The sequence below is a fragment of the Bos grunniens genome, chromosome 1, assembly GCF_055505025.1.
Source record: "Bos grunniens cultivar Pamir isolate PY7600 chromosome 1, Bosgru_T2T1.0, whole genome shotgun sequence".
Classification (NCBI taxonomy): Eukaryota; Metazoa; Chordata; class Mammalia; order Artiodactyla; family Bovidae; genus Bos; species Bos grunniens.
Window position 1 is genome coordinate 63015261 of NC_141165.1, and position 15720 is coordinate 63030980.

Consider the following 15720-nt stretch of genomic DNA (forward strand, 5'->3'; position numbering starts at 1 on the left):
AAAGACTTCAACTTTTTTGAAATTTAGATTTAATCTAAAGAGTAGATTCTCTTAAGGAGCAGAATATCTTGCCTTGAGACTTACCTATAAACTGCTTCATAGTGTCATTTAGAAACTAGCCAGGATTGAGATTTTTATGCTAATTTTATTAATATGATATGTCAGAATAAAATATATAATAGTTTGCCCTGCCCTGATAATCAACATTTTAATGCAGAAATATTGCCTTGGATTTATGAGAGTTCTTTTATTAAGCAACCTTCATTGCAAGTTGTGTATTTTTCTAGTATAAAGGAATATTTGGCAGCTTTTCCATTACATTTATTAGCTCAGTGATATGAACATTGTAAATATCTTCATACAGTTTAAATATAAGTATTTAAAGTTTTATTTGTGTTTTCTGGAAATTACCAAATATTGTATGAACAGGTTACTTGTACCAAGGAAAGCACATTTTTATATAGCAGTTTTGAATTCTCTACTTTGCAACCTGTCTTGTTTAAAACAGTCACAAGAACTACCATTTTAAATTATGAAATATTTCCTTAGTTTTGCAGTGTATGTGAATATTGTAGGATTTTAGAACATATAACTATATACGTATATGTATCCACATATTGTGTGTGTAAATGTATTCCACTGTTTACTGTCCAGTCTGGTTAGAGTTAAGGTTTTGATTATATATATGCCTCCATTAGCTGAATAACTTCAGCACTTAGTGGCTAAAATTTACCCTGTATTTGTTTTTAATCATTTATATTTCATAGTAAAATTTTATTTCCATGCCTCTTCAGCATGAAGCAAAAGAGATGGAAGGGATGTAAGATATTATTTTAAGATCATTCAACTTTATAACCAAGGAAACTGAGGCTCTTGTTAGTTCTGGTGACTCACTTGCAGTCACAAAATTAGAGATGGAAGTAAGACAAGAACACAACTCTCTGAAACCAATGCTTTCTCTTACACTGAGAGAATTGTTATATTTGTAAGTAGATTATTTCCTAGAATTATAAGACCAAGTATTGCTTTCATTTCCTTTTTTCATGACTGTCTTATTCCTGTCATCAAAGACAAGGATAATTTGACTCTGATGCTAACAAAGAAATAAATGGACCGCATTAAGACTAAACCAGGTCAAGTTCCTCTTCACAACAATGATCCTAACAGAGTATTCATCCTTAACTCCTACTGGCCACAGTAAGAGTGTTTTGTCTACAGGCTGCTGATTAGATTTAGGATATGCTATCAATTAGCATGCCTTTCTCAAAGAGAAACATTTACAGAAATGAAAGGCTTCTTAATGGGGAAGTCAATAATGTGCTTGGGTTGGTCTAACTTATTTAATGGCAAAGCACAAATAATTTGTAAATAGAATACAAAGTATGTTCTTGTACTAAAGACCCTGAATAATTTTCTACATGCACATTTGAGAAATACCAGCCGATAGAAAGTCAGAGCTACAAGTGTGGGTTTCAGCAGCCTCCAGACTGTTTAGGATGCCACAGAGCTTTTACTCTTGATGACTTAAAATGAATCACCAAAAGGTATCACATGAATACATGGCTGTATTACAGGTAATTATTTCATTACTGGGTATTACTAATGAGCTTTAGCTCCTGTGTTCAGTGGTGGATACCAACATGGTTTGGAACCCTTTTTTGTTGTGTGTTTCATCTCTATGCTTCGTTTCGTTGTGTGAAAGTAGGTATTCCTTTCCCTATTCTATGTATATGGTTTTTTGATTATATTTCTTGACTGGTGTTTCACAGCTGATTAATGGTGATATAGGGACAAGAACTTGGTAACGGGGTTTCCAGGCTTGTACTGCTTTTTACATATATACATATATCGGGCCACTATGAAAGATAACTTTGAGTGGAAAAGTCAAGGACACCTTTGAAAAAAAGGTATATTGTAGAAGAAGTTGAAAGAATCCAAGGATGTTTAACTTGGGGACAAAACATCAGTTATATGAACTGACTCTGCCACCAGAATTCAACCTGCTCTTGGACTCTGCCTATGTGGATTTTTGTTTAATTCATTGATAAATATGGAAAACTCATTTTTATTATTTGAATATGTTCACTGTACCTTGGCTGAGTGCTGTAGATAAATTATTCTGTTTATTTGTTGAGTCAGCACTGGAAAATAAGCATTATCATCCCACTTTACAGATGAGAAAACCTCACTCTTTATCTGTTATAACATGCAGTAGTTCACACGGCTACTTTGTGACAGAGTTGGGATTCAAGCCAGTTGTGTATCAGTCAGAGCCTTGTGTTCTGAGCCATTTATGCCATGTGGGCTCATCAATGAAGTCTGTAGCCCCATTTGGCATTAAGATAGGATTATAAATATGAGAACCCTTAGTAGAAGGGAAAAATGTTTTAGCAGAGCCTTCCAATGAAAAAACTACTTGTCTTGGGAGCTAATAGCTCCATGGCCCTGGAGGACTTAGGAGGGATTTTGATGTTGGAATCCAGTAATAGGGATCACAATATCAAGTAGAGATGTGTCTTTATTGTGCTGGAGTCTAGTACTCAAAGTAGTAGACTTTGGGTAGACTCCTCATCCTGGTAATTTCTTTTCTCCCTCAAGTTTCACCCTTGCCTGGGTACCATACACCTATTCTTTTTCTTTCTTATATCTTTAATTTGCCTTTCACTAATCTTTTCTGGGCTGTAGCTCCTCACAGAGGGCCTTATAGTTTAGAAGACAACAGGTTGCAGGAAGATGATTAATATGGGGCAAGTGTTCTTCTATATGGGCTTTCCAGGTGGCTCAGATGGTAAAGAATCTGCCTGCAATACAGTTTTGATCTCTGGGTTGGGAAGATCCCCTGGAGAAGGATATGGCTGCCCACTCCAATATTCTTGCCTGGAGAATTCCATGGACAGAGGAGCCTGGAGGGTTATAGTCCATGGAGTCCTTCTGTATATGACTTCTCATCATCGGGAAATCTCAGGAGGGGGATAATTACATCTGAGAAATGCAACAGACCTGTCACAGTGTATGACATACATATACATAGACACTTTAGAGAATATGTGTATACCCACACACACTCTGTGACCACAGTAACAAAATCCAACTTCCAGTGATGTGAAAAGAAATGCAATGCTATCTTCAAGAGACCTGCCACTGTATTCCAGGTTACCTGTGTCCAGTCAAAAGTTTTCTCTCTGCTTTGTGTCATATGTTAATCTTAAAGCGGGCCAACCTCTACCTGATGAAAGATAAATGAAATGAAGACTTGCCATGTTAGTTATGATGTTTTCCATCCCTTTAGGGTTGGGCTTGAAATAGTTCTCCTATGGTCTTCTGGAGGTTTTTGTCTCTCACAGGCTGTTGACTCCTAGTTTAGACTGTGCTGTATAAAACAGCACCTGTGCTTTTCTTGGATAAAAATAGATTAGTTTAACAGTTACTTTGTGATCCTGAGAAAAATTATATCATCCCACACGTTAAAGGTTGACATTTGAAATGCCAAGGTCTCATTATTTGGAAGAGGGGAAATTATGAAAAAGAAAATAATTCCATCAGGAACTGTAGCCCAGGTAGAACAGGCAATCTTCACAAATTAGTGAGGAAAGTACAATCATAGGAATTCAAGAAAAGAGGAGAATCTATTTTTAATTGCTGTGCATTACCATCAAAAGGATGGCTGAATATAAATAAAAACATTAAAAGCTTTGCATTTTACAGATTATCTCATACCTGGGTGAACATAGCTTAAAAAATTTCATGATTTCATGGAATAGTTATTCCACATTTCCAACTGCTAAAAAAAAACAGTGACCTCAATTTCTCTGCAAGCTTATAAATCAATAACCCATAAAATCTATGGGAAATATAAAAAATAACCACAAACTCTTCTAAAATTGGTTTTGCTCACAGCAATTTTTGATTTTCAGATGCAAACAAAAACAAAGAAGGAATCCACATGTTCACAAATTTGAACTGGAAGGCAAAGCCTCTATGTAAATAAAACAACCTCATGGCCACCTAGCAGAATAGCCACAGGATTTTTGGGAATTAAATAGTTATACCTAAATTTGTTCAAGTGAAAGAAGGCTCAGATTGCCTTAGATCGCTGAAACTCACATCATGCTCAAATGAAGGAAAATGAAAAGAAATTTAGAGGTCACTTTTTTTCTCCCTTAAGAACTGTCGGAAACCCAAAAAGCTTTTTAGGAGAAAAAAGAAAAAAAAGGAAAAGCTGACTCTGTTTTATCACCTACGGATATTACTGCAAAACAAAACCAGCACCATGAAAAAAAAAATACTATATATATATATATATATATATATAATATATGTATATATTTCTGAAGAAGAGTGCTAAATACATATTTCTCAGGAGTGGCTGAGGATTATTTTCTTGTTTGATATGATGCCACTTGTTTTCATTTTATTTTTAGTTGGACTATAGTTACTTTACAATACGTGTTGGTTTCTGCTATACATCAACACGAATCAGTCATAGGTATATATATGTCTCCTCCCTCTTGAACCTTCCTCCCATCTCCCAGCCCTTCCTACCACCCTTCTAGGTTTTCACAAAGCACAAGGTTTGGGTTCCTTGCGTTTTATCACCTGAACACGCTCGATCTCCTCTGATGCCACTCTTTTCTATGAAGGTTGAACTATCAACTTGCAGATAGATTGGGCTGAGGTACAAGTGTGCAGCCCTCTGGAGGCCACTTTCTGAGGCTATGTCCACCCATTCTTGCATGATCTGGATGCCTGACGTTGTTTTGGCAGGAGACAAAGCTGTTTATTTCTCAGTGAGAACTAGGAGTCCAAAGGCAGGAAAACTACTGAAAGGTGACACTCTGAGTACATTTCACACTGAGGTGAAGTAATTGAGTGTTTGACTCATTTTTTCAAAGAAAGCTTTGGCTTTTGACATGTACATGTGGGATAGAGGAGGGGGGATGGTGTGGGGAGAAAAGAAGGATGGGGCAGGTGAAAAACAACCTCACCTACTTGGCAGTCTTGTCAAATCAATGCCATCATATATATATATATATATGTATACACATACACACATATATATAGTACTGATGTGTACTATATATATGTATAGATATGTACTATATATATGTGTGTGTGTATATATATATATAGTTCTGATATGTATGAATTTAATATACATATGGTTCAGGTTCCTTCCTCCACCCCTCCCTCCTTCTCTCTCTTCCTTCTTCCTTTACTTTCTTTCTTCCTTCTTAGTCCCTGGGATACTCACAGAACATCAATAGAAAAACTACACAGAACTATATAAACAGAAAATAATGTCACGGTCACTATCTCCTTCACGAGAACACGCAACCTTGGGTCAAATACATGCCTAAATCACATCTTTCATTTACAAGTGAACCTCTTCTGCTGGCATACTACCTCAAATAGCATCAAAGCAAAATGAAACACAGGCAGCGTTTAACAACGCTGGTAACCATAGAAACATATCATTAAAGAATATATAAACAGAAATGAATAATTAGATGAGAAATTCATTTCTACATTTATCTTTTTCCCAAGACCCAGGGAAAGAAGCTCTCTTTTACCTCTCATCTCAATTTGGACATTTCCTCTTTAGCCTGTCATCTAACTGAAAAATACAAGAATTCATGAAATGAGAATTGTCATGTTGCCTAGCTTAATGGACAGATCTCTTTGTAGGCAAGTGACTGAAAAATATTGCAGTCCCACTGTGGCCTCGATGTAGCACTGAGTGCAGGAAGGGATCCTGAGGAGGCCACAGAGTCTGCTTTTGGGATAGGAGGGCAGGAAAACCTGATTTACATTGTGAGTAAGGGGCAAGAAGGGGAGAGCAGTTGTTGATCTTTACAAATGGGAAGCACAGTTTGCCTCACTTACTGGAGGCTTCTATTATATATCGTGGAAAGACTGAAGGGGGCAGAAATCTGGGGCTCATGGGTTCTATCAGTTGCATTGTCAGATAGGCAGCATCACTTGTGCAGGGCATCTGCCACTCTACCTTTGCACCTAGGGAAGCCCTACATAAACTTTATTGCAAATTAAGTTGGTCATTAACTTTAAATGTTACTAATGGGCTTGGAGACCATCTAGCCCATGGTTGTACAGTAGAATCACCTAGTAGAGGGGCAGTAGGAAAATATGATTTTCAGGGTCTCACCCAACTCTGGGGAATCTAATACTTCGAATGTTTTCCCAGGTGTCTCTAATGCAGTGGTCACTAGACCAGTGTTAGGTCAATGTTTAACCATTGACCTAACCCAACTTCCTCATCATATAGTAGCAGAAACTAAAAGTCTAGAGTGCTGTGGTAGACATAGTTGCTGGTCTCAATTTCTCCCCTCTCTATAGCAATATCATGGCGCTTCCCTGATCCCATGGACAGGCTCCCATCCCAGGAGCCTGATGAGCTATAGTCCATGGGTCGCAGAGAGTCAGACACAGCTAAGCACAGCACAGCTATAGCAATATTGTATCAACAGGGTTGTCATGACTTTTCAGTAAGCAGAAGAATCTAGACAAGAATCCTTGTCCTTGGAGGTTTGAAATGTTCTTTTATGGTTTTGCTTTCTCTCTTAGAATCCTGCATTTTGCCATAAGAAAGAAACATCAGGTAGCCATTGGTCTAAGGAGAATGAGACACATGGATCATTCTTAGGCGTCTCTGCAGCTTAGAGCTAAGCATAGCTAAGCCCAGCCTAGATCAGTCAAACTCAAGCTAACCTGCTTATTATTATAAGTCAGAGTTGTAGAGTGATTTGTTACACAGCATTGTTGTAGCAGTAGCTGATTAATACAGAAATGAAGTGACTTATCCAAAGTTGAATCCTAGCATTGGACCTAGAAGTTTTATCTTGTGAGTCTGAGGTTTGACTTGGTTCTACTGCTCTGTATTACCTGCTTCCCTTTGCTTTCTTTCCTTCACAGAGTTAAATACAACACATCCTTTGCCTGTGTGAGGTCCTTCTGCTCAGGTTGCATTCCCTATATTCCAGGACATTGTCACCTTTCCTCATCAGAGCTTACCTTTCCTTCCACATCTGTTCCCTCAAGGTTCTTTCTGTTTTCATGTTTCCAAAGAGACTAGGAAAGTCTCAGACTAATTCCCACAATTGTGTCGCCCTTTAGTGAGTTAAACAGTTCCAGATAAAATTTCTGTTTCATATTACTAGGGGATGACTACAGCCTTTATGCCAAATGGTTGGAATTTAAGCGTAATATATGGCAATTCATAGGGAAAATATTTTTTTAGGTGAGTGGCTTTGGTGTTTCTCAGATGATATCTAATCCAAATACTGTATACTCTGGGTTATATTCAGAAGTTCCTTGCTCAGATATTTTATAAACTCTCTGCCTGACAGGTCAAACAAATAAATAAATAAACTATCAATATAGGCCGCTTGAGAGAAATGCTCATGTGGTATTTCTATTTTGTTCCTTGTGTGGAAAATTTTTCCACAGGAAGCACATCTTTGGCAAGAACACATTTTTTTTTCCTTCTCCAGAATATGTAGGTGTTTTGTTAAAGATAATAAAAAATTTTGTGGTTCCTTGACATTACTCTGCCTATAATTTCATGTTGAAGATTTTATTTTTATTCTGAGGTTGAGAAATCATAAGTTTTTATTAGGTGAATGACTAATATTGGGATGATTTTGCAGTATCAAGAAGAAAAAGAACAGGAGTGAAAAAATTACTCCAAGAGATCAGCTTCTGTTCAGGGTAAAGGTATCCTACATCATTCTTTGATTAGCCAGAGAAATCCATTAGATTGTTGCTACCCTGATCATTACTTTTGAAAGAAGAAGCTAATAGCTAAAACCTTGGAATTTGCATGAAGACATCTGTGAACACAGAAACCAAGGAGACAAAAGACTCTTGGAAAACTGCAACCTTCTTGAAATATTCTGATGAATCCCAAACTCAACTATAGCACAGAAGTTGTCTGCAATTCTGAACACACACACACACACACACACATTTGTTGAAATATCATAAACAACTGAATTTTAAAACTGCATAAAAAATAACTATACAAAAATATTCTCTTTTTTGGTCTGAGTTTCATGTCAAACTGTAATGGTACTTTGATGGTATTGTGGAAGACAAATAGTTTAAGAAATGATGTCTAATTTAATACTAGGTTTTTTTTTTTGGTAAATATTTTGTGCTAGAATATATACTTTTGAAGACAAGTGATGTCTATTTTGCTCACTGCTGTATATCCAATGCCTAGCACAGTGTTTAACATACAGTCACTGATAAGTACTCGATAAATAGGTGCTCACCGAATAGGAATGACAAATGCTACCCACTAACTTAGGAGGGGTCTGGAGACACTGGAATGGAAAGATTTCAAGCTTGAATGGCTGCAGTGCAGTCTCGGGAGGCACTATATGACACTAACATTTTGGGTGCTATTTTTTGCTTTGAGCACTGGAAGCAGTAAATTTCTCCTGTTAGGCCCAATACCAAAGAGAAATAGGGCTGTTGCAAAGAGAAGGAGCAGTGCAAGAGTCTTATCCTGTGGTCTGTGAACCCCTGAAAGCCATGGAAGTGTTTTAGGGGATCACAGATGGTACACTCTCTTCCTCCAGCACGTGCCTGGGGAAAATCTTTTGTCTCTCAGTGCAGCCAGCTCCCGATCTTGTCCTTTGAAAGGAGACTTATTACACCAAAGAAATATTCCTTTTTGGTGAGCCTTTCTTGGAAACCATTTAGGCCATTGATATCTTTAAGATGGTGCACATTCCAATGCCAAGCACAGCTTGGATTGGATGGGGAGTCTTGGTATTCTCTGCACAGATGGAGGACCCGAGATGTTGGCACTATCTCAGCTTCTGCTGCTTCACTGAGGAAAGATGCTCCACATGTCAGCCTTTTTACATGGGCTTGTGTTAGTGTCAACAGCCCTTCCAGCAGTCCCCAAAGAGGCCTTTCCACTGCTGTGAAAGTCTTCAACTTCCTCAGAGCCAAGAACTCAAATCAGTGCCTTTTCAGTAAACCTTTGTCAAGATACAGGGGCACACCATGAAGTTCTTTCCTGCTAGAGAAGTTTGTTGGCAATCCAGAGAAGAGATTGAGAAGAGATTTGATTTGGTTAATTCTTTTAAAATTTTTAAGAGAAAAGAAAGCTCCTTCTTAGAACAAATTGGATGTGAGAAGCTCATTCCAGGACTAGCTTTATAATGGCTCATATCTTTATCACAATAATGAGGCAAACCTTTTGATTGAAATGTTGAATTTGCTATCAGAGATACTACTGAAGAACAGTGGGTTTTTTTTTGTTTTGTTTTGTTTTGTTTTTATCAAGCTGTTATTCTAAATGAGGTGGCTCATTTAGATAGAAATCTGAATTTTCTAATACTGGAGGTGAGATTGACAAAGTCTTGAGTGTTTCTAGGGATGAAAAAATCTATAGAAACTCTGCAGATGGCTTATTTCTTATAAAGGTCACTCTTTGTCTAGATGAAATTAAAATTGAAACAAATTGCTGATGTAGATAACCTTGATAATATGAAGTTAATAAAGATAATCTCATAGAGTTGAGGACAATGATGTAATATGAATTTTGGTATTTCTTGATGCGTGCTCCGTATGAGATACTGTGAGCTACAGGAGCTCGGACTCCATTTGCTATCAGAGATTTCGTGAATCAGGATTTTACCTCTTACTGCCATTAAGAAGAAACACTGACATTGCTGCAATGTCAAATATGATGAATCAGTTTATTCAAAAAAAAAGTGTACAACCTTCTTACAACTGTGAGAAAACCATAATTCCCTGTCATTGATGTTTTAGCAACTATGTGTAGATCAATTTCCAATGCAATGAGATAGAAAGCACATTTTTTTTCCTGTATATATGTTTCTGAGTATTGTTTCTAGGTGGATTCTTGTCAATTGAATGAGATTCTCAAAGGGGTTTGTGGCTCAAAGAAAGAAAGAATTGAAAAAGAACAGTCAAGGTGGGGAATGAGCTGAGCAGGCAGCTTGCCCCCATTTAGTGGGATTTCTCTGTACTCGTTTCATGTGAGTTCTGAAACAAAATTAGCTGTTACTGCCTTTTCTCACCCTACTTTGCTGAGTGATGCAGACCAGAGTTGGCTCTGTTCCTCACATTGCAGGAGATAAAGCTGCACACAGGATAACTGGTGTGTTTGAGAGCATGGCTGAAAATAAAGGTGAGAAAACAGGAAACGGAAACAGGAGTGGAAGAGGAACACTTGTTTGTTTTACAGTTGTCGATGCTATTAAATCTAGCTCTGCTTCAGATGCTATTCACTTTAGCCCTGGATCTAACAGGCTTGGGAGACAGACCAGAAGCTACTCTTCAAGATCTTCTTGGAATAATTTTATTACTTTAGGAGCAATATATGAATACATATGTGTCACTACTTTAAAATGGCTGGACTAAGGACTTTCCATTTTGCTAATTAGTTTGGAATTGTGAAGTTGTAAAGTTTGGGGGCGCTTGAGAAGAGGAGACTGATAACAGAAGACGAGTATCAAGTTGTAGAAGAATGAATGCAGGTACAGTGTGACAAGTTAGTTCCAGCCCTCTTCACCTCTGAAGTGATTGTTCAGACACTTAGTCATGTTTGACTCTTTGCAACTCCATAGATGGCAGCATGCCAGGCTCCCTGTTCTTCATTGTTTCCCGAAGTTTGCTCAAACTCATGTCCCTTGAGTCGGTAATGCTATTCAACCATCTCTTCCTGTTGCCCCTTCTCCTCCTGTCCTCAATCTTTGCCAGCATCAGGGACTTTCCAATTAGTTGGCTCTTCGCATCAGGTGACCAAAGTATTGGAGTTTCAACTCCAGCATCAGTCCATCCAATGAATATTCAGGGTTGATTTCCTTTAGGATTGACTAATTTGATCTCCTTGCTGTCCAAGGGACTCTCAAGAGTGTTCTACATCACTACAATTTGAAAGCATCAATTCTTTGGCATTTAACCTTCTTTATGGTCCAACTCTCACATCTGTACATGACTACTGGAAAAACCATAGCTTTGACTATATGGACCTTTGTTGGCAAAGTGATGTCTCTGCTTTCCACTGCTATCTAGGTTTGTCATAGCTTTTCTTCCAAGGAGCAAGTGTCTTTTAATTTTGTGGCTGCAGTCACCATCTGCAGTGATTTTGGAGCCCAAGAAAATAAAGTCTCTCATCATTTCCGCTTTTTCTCCATCTGTTTGCCATGAAGTGATGGAACTGAGAGCCCCATGAACAGTATGAAGAGGTGATACTATTATAGAATAATGGGGGCAAACACTTTTAATGAAAGCAACATATCCCAGTATGAGCTGTCACATAGTGTAGAGCTTTATGCATTTTTTCCTGCTGAGCTGATGATATGAAAAATATTCCTAATACAATTGAAAGCCATTCTTGAACTCACCAAAGCAAAGGTGTGTTCATTTGCATCTGAGAGTTTGTAAGTTGACAGACTGTGAGAGTAAGTTTAGACTTGTTCTTAAGTTTTTACATTCTGAAATTTTCAATTTCCTGTTGAACATCTCTAAAAGAATAACTGACCAGAATGGTAGAGATTTTAAGTGATTGAAAGGCAGATAAATCATAACTTCTTCATTTATGAAATAGTGAAAATAGCCCCCATCTCTTTGGCCTTAATGGACAGCTACTAACATACATGCAGACATAATTTCTAGTCTGTGATGTTTGGGGCATTCTTATATTGAACACTTTGATTGCCATGGTGCTTTGGGACGGACTTCTCTTTAAAGTTAACATGGACTGCATACTCTCTGGTGGTGTTCCACAAACCCCTTTTGATTTAGAACAGACCAAGGTTTGGGGAAAGATATATACATTTGAATGAGGATCAGGAAGAGACTGGTGAGCAGAAGGAATTATGTAACTATGGAGACACTGGTGTGGAATGCTCATGTTGGAGCAGGTTAGAGGGGTTTTGTTTGTGGAACTTATCTGCAGGATGTTTTCTAGTTATGTTATTTTTTTCCTTAAACTTTGTAACTTATATGTTTTTTTATTGATGTATAGTTGTACAATATTTTATAAATTACAAGTGTACAATGTAATGATTCAAAATTTTTAAAGGTTGTACTCTATTTATAGTTATCATAAAATATTTACTGCATTCCCTGTATTGTATATCATTGTATCTTATTTTATACATAGTAGTTTGCATATTTTAATCTCCTTGCCCTATATTTCTCCTCCCTCTTTCCCTGTCTTCACTGGTAACCTAATTTGTTCTCTATATCTGTGAATCTGCTTCTTTTTCATTGTCTTCACTAGTTTGTTGTAATTTTAAGATTCCACATATAAGGGACTTCATATAGTATTTGTCTTTCTCTACCTGACTTACTGCACTTAGCATAATATCCTCCATCCAAGTCCATTCATTGTTGTTGTAAATGACAAAATTTCATTCTTCTTTATGGCTGAGTAGTATTCCATTATATATATGTATATATACATATGCTACATCTTCTTTATCTACTCTATTGATGGACACTTAGGTTGCTTCCATATCTTGATGATTATAAATCATGCCTCTGTGAACATTGGTGTGCATGTGTCTTTTTGAAGTGGTGTTTTTGTTTTTGGATATAAATTCAGGAATGGAATTGCTGGATCATATGGTAGTTCTATGTTTAGTTTTTGAGAAAACTCCATACTATTTTCCACAGGGCCTATACCAATTTATATCCCCACTAACAGTGTGGGAGCTTTCTCTTTCCTCCACATCCTCAGCAACATTTTTTATTTGTGGTCTTTTTGATGATAGCCATTCTAACAGGTGTGAGCTCATTGTGGTTTTGATTTCTCTGATAGTTAGCAATGTTGAGTGTCTTTTCAGGTACCTGTTTTCCATCTGCATGTCCTCTTTGGAAAAATGTCTTTTCAAGTCTTCTGCCCATTTTTAAATCAGGTTGTTTTCGTTTTCGATGTTAAGTTGCATGAGCCGCTTATGTATTTTGGATATTAACCACTCATTTGTCATATCATCACTAGGTTGTGTGACATCATATTTGAATGTCCCTGAAAATATGAAATTTTAGAGCCTAGATGGGATTTAAGAATAAACCTCAAACCCCTTGTTCTCAGTTCAGTTGCTCAGTCATATCCGACTCTTTGCGACCCCATGGATTGCAGCACATCAGGCTTCCCTGTCCATCACCAACTCCAAGAGCTTGCTCAAACTCATGTCCTTTGAGTCGGTGATGCCATCCAACCATCACCTCTTATTTTCTAGCTGAAGTTTGTCTGGAGACTAGCCTGATTTAGGTTGGATGTTGGTGTTAGAACTTGAATTGAGTCAAATCCGACTTCCAGATGAGGGCCATTTTTCAGTATATCAAGTTGCTTCAAATTAAAAGAGAAAAAGAATACAAAGACAAATATGTTTTTTATTATATTTTATTAATACAAAATAGTAAAATAATAGCATTTGTTTTATTCCTTTTTTGTATAGCATGTACTTTTTGGTAAGTGGAGATATTTTTTAAAAATTTGAGTTAAGTAAAATTGGGATATTAGTACTCTTTGAAAGCTGAAGAAGACAGACAAAAATTCATTTATAAAAATTTCAAGCTGTTAACTTATCTTAGGCTATACCAATATTGGATCTATTTTTCCCTTGTTCAGTGTAGAAAAAATAGTGGATGCTCAATCTATGTTTGTTTAATGAATGAATAAATTAATCAAGCATTCATTTGGAACCTAGTAAATGTCAGGTCTGCTGAATATCATCTAACCCTCAAGATTCAACCATTTTCCCTGCTTTCTTCAAAAACCTCTGAAATCCTTTAATAATAACCCCTTTCTTTTACTAGGGGTTTCCCCAGTGGCTCAGATGGTAAAGAATCTACCTGCAGTGCAAGAGAACTGGGTTCAATCCCTGGATCAGGAAGATCTCCTGGAGAAGGGAATGGCTTCCTACTCCAGTAGTCTTGCCTGGAGAATACCATGGACAGAGGAGCCTGGCGGGCTACAGTCCATAGGATCTCAAAGAGTCAGACATGGCTGAGCAACTAACACTTTCACTTTATTTTAATATAGCTATGTAGTAGATATTATTTGCTTATTTTCCACATCTGGCAATTCTTTACAACTATTTGCTTACATACATACAAGTAACTACGTTTTGCATGGTCTAGATTTCCTTAGGAAAGTCTTGCATTTACATAAAGTCTTAAATTTTACTTTGAAGGTCAATTTACAGGTTTCAAGTATGTTAGTGCTAATTTAAGAATAAATTTATATAAAAATTTTATATAAAATAAAATTTTATTTTATAAAAAATTTACTTTTTGTAGCAGGTGAATTGAGCTCCAAATATTCAGATGGAACCATATAAATTACTAAGAATTTTATATGATAAACCTAGTACTTTATTGCTCAACAAGGATAATAAGTGATATAGAAACATAAAACCAGGCACCAAGACACAATACTGAAAATGTGGGAAAAATATCAGGAAGCATCAGGAGACTGTTGACAATTATTTCTATCTTACATATCAGGTCTTAGCAGATCTTATTCTAGTTGGTTGATAAGGTTCATATTCAATTACATTAAACTATGTCGAAATACAAAGGAAAAAAAGACCACAAAGAGTTTGGAGAGGAGATTTGGAAGAGGCTTCTGTACTGTATTTTTAAATATTTGATAACATTTCATTTGGAAGTGGGTTTCCATTTGGTCCATGTGGCCTCACTGGGAACCACTTGATGAAAGTTTTAAGGGAGTAGAAATCTATTTTAATGAGGAAAGTAGTTCAGTAATTAGGGAGTTAGATGTTATTTTTTGGGGGAATGAGTTCCTCACCTTGAATGTATTTCAGGAGAAAGTCATTGACAGTTTGTGGGGAGAGAATAGGATAAGAACAGATTTGTATGTTGTGAAGGAGACTGAACTAGAGATGGTTGGATGGCATCACCAACTCAATGGACATGAGTTTGAGCAAATTCTGGGAGATGGTAAAGGACACGGAAGCCTTGTGTGTTGCAGTCCATGGGGTCACAAGGAGTCAGACACAACTTAGCAACTGAACAACAACAACAAATTCTTAACATTCTGAGAAATTGTGACTCCATTCTTGATATTTAGTTGACCTTTGGTATGACTTCTTCTTGCCATTTTGAATAATAAATAAGAAAGGAGATCTGCAGTTTATAATGGATTAAGTGTTTCAGATGCTACATTACCCCACAAATACAATGGATCTTTGTATTTTTATTTATTATGTAATTGGTATTACTTCTAGAATTTGCTTTTACAGTTCACAGATCAAAAAGAATCTATGAAAACACAATGCTCATATTTTAAAGGATCATGGCATTATAGCAGCATGTCTGGGAACATAGTTCCTGGAATGTCTAAAATTTATATTGGGTTGTAAAACTGAAGTATGGGCCAAGGGTTAACAACCTTGAATTTTGCCCTTAAAATTAGTCTCAGAAAATCTACTTCATTATAAATACATTACTACTGAGTAGTGTCCTTCTGATTGATATGCCCAGAGCTACCTTTTCCAGCAGTCTTTTAAGCACCAGTCCTTCATTTTGGTTCTAAAAATGAAACAGGCTCCTCCTCCCTGGTTGGAACATCAATTTTTACCTGCCAGTACAGTTTGATGAGCTTGCTTATACCATGTTCGCTTCCTCCACAGAGCCAGAACATGTAGTCAGCAATCATGGCACTCCTAAGAACAAGGACAGATTAAA

The 15720-nt window shown here is 36.9% G+C and overlaps 1 protein-coding gene across 1 annotated transcript in view; it reads right to left on the reverse strand.

The window, feature by feature from the left end:
* Positions 1-15720, reverse strand: part of SPATA16 (spermatogenesis associated 16) — a 283069-nt gene that overhangs the window by 85904 nt on the left and 181445 nt on the right. Inside the window, exon 5 of the mRNA XM_086318894.1 lies at positions 15614-15698. Coding sequence (XP_086175020.1) covers positions 15614-15698 — 85 coding nt within the window. The remainder of the gene's footprint in view (positions 1-15613; positions 15699-15720) is intronic.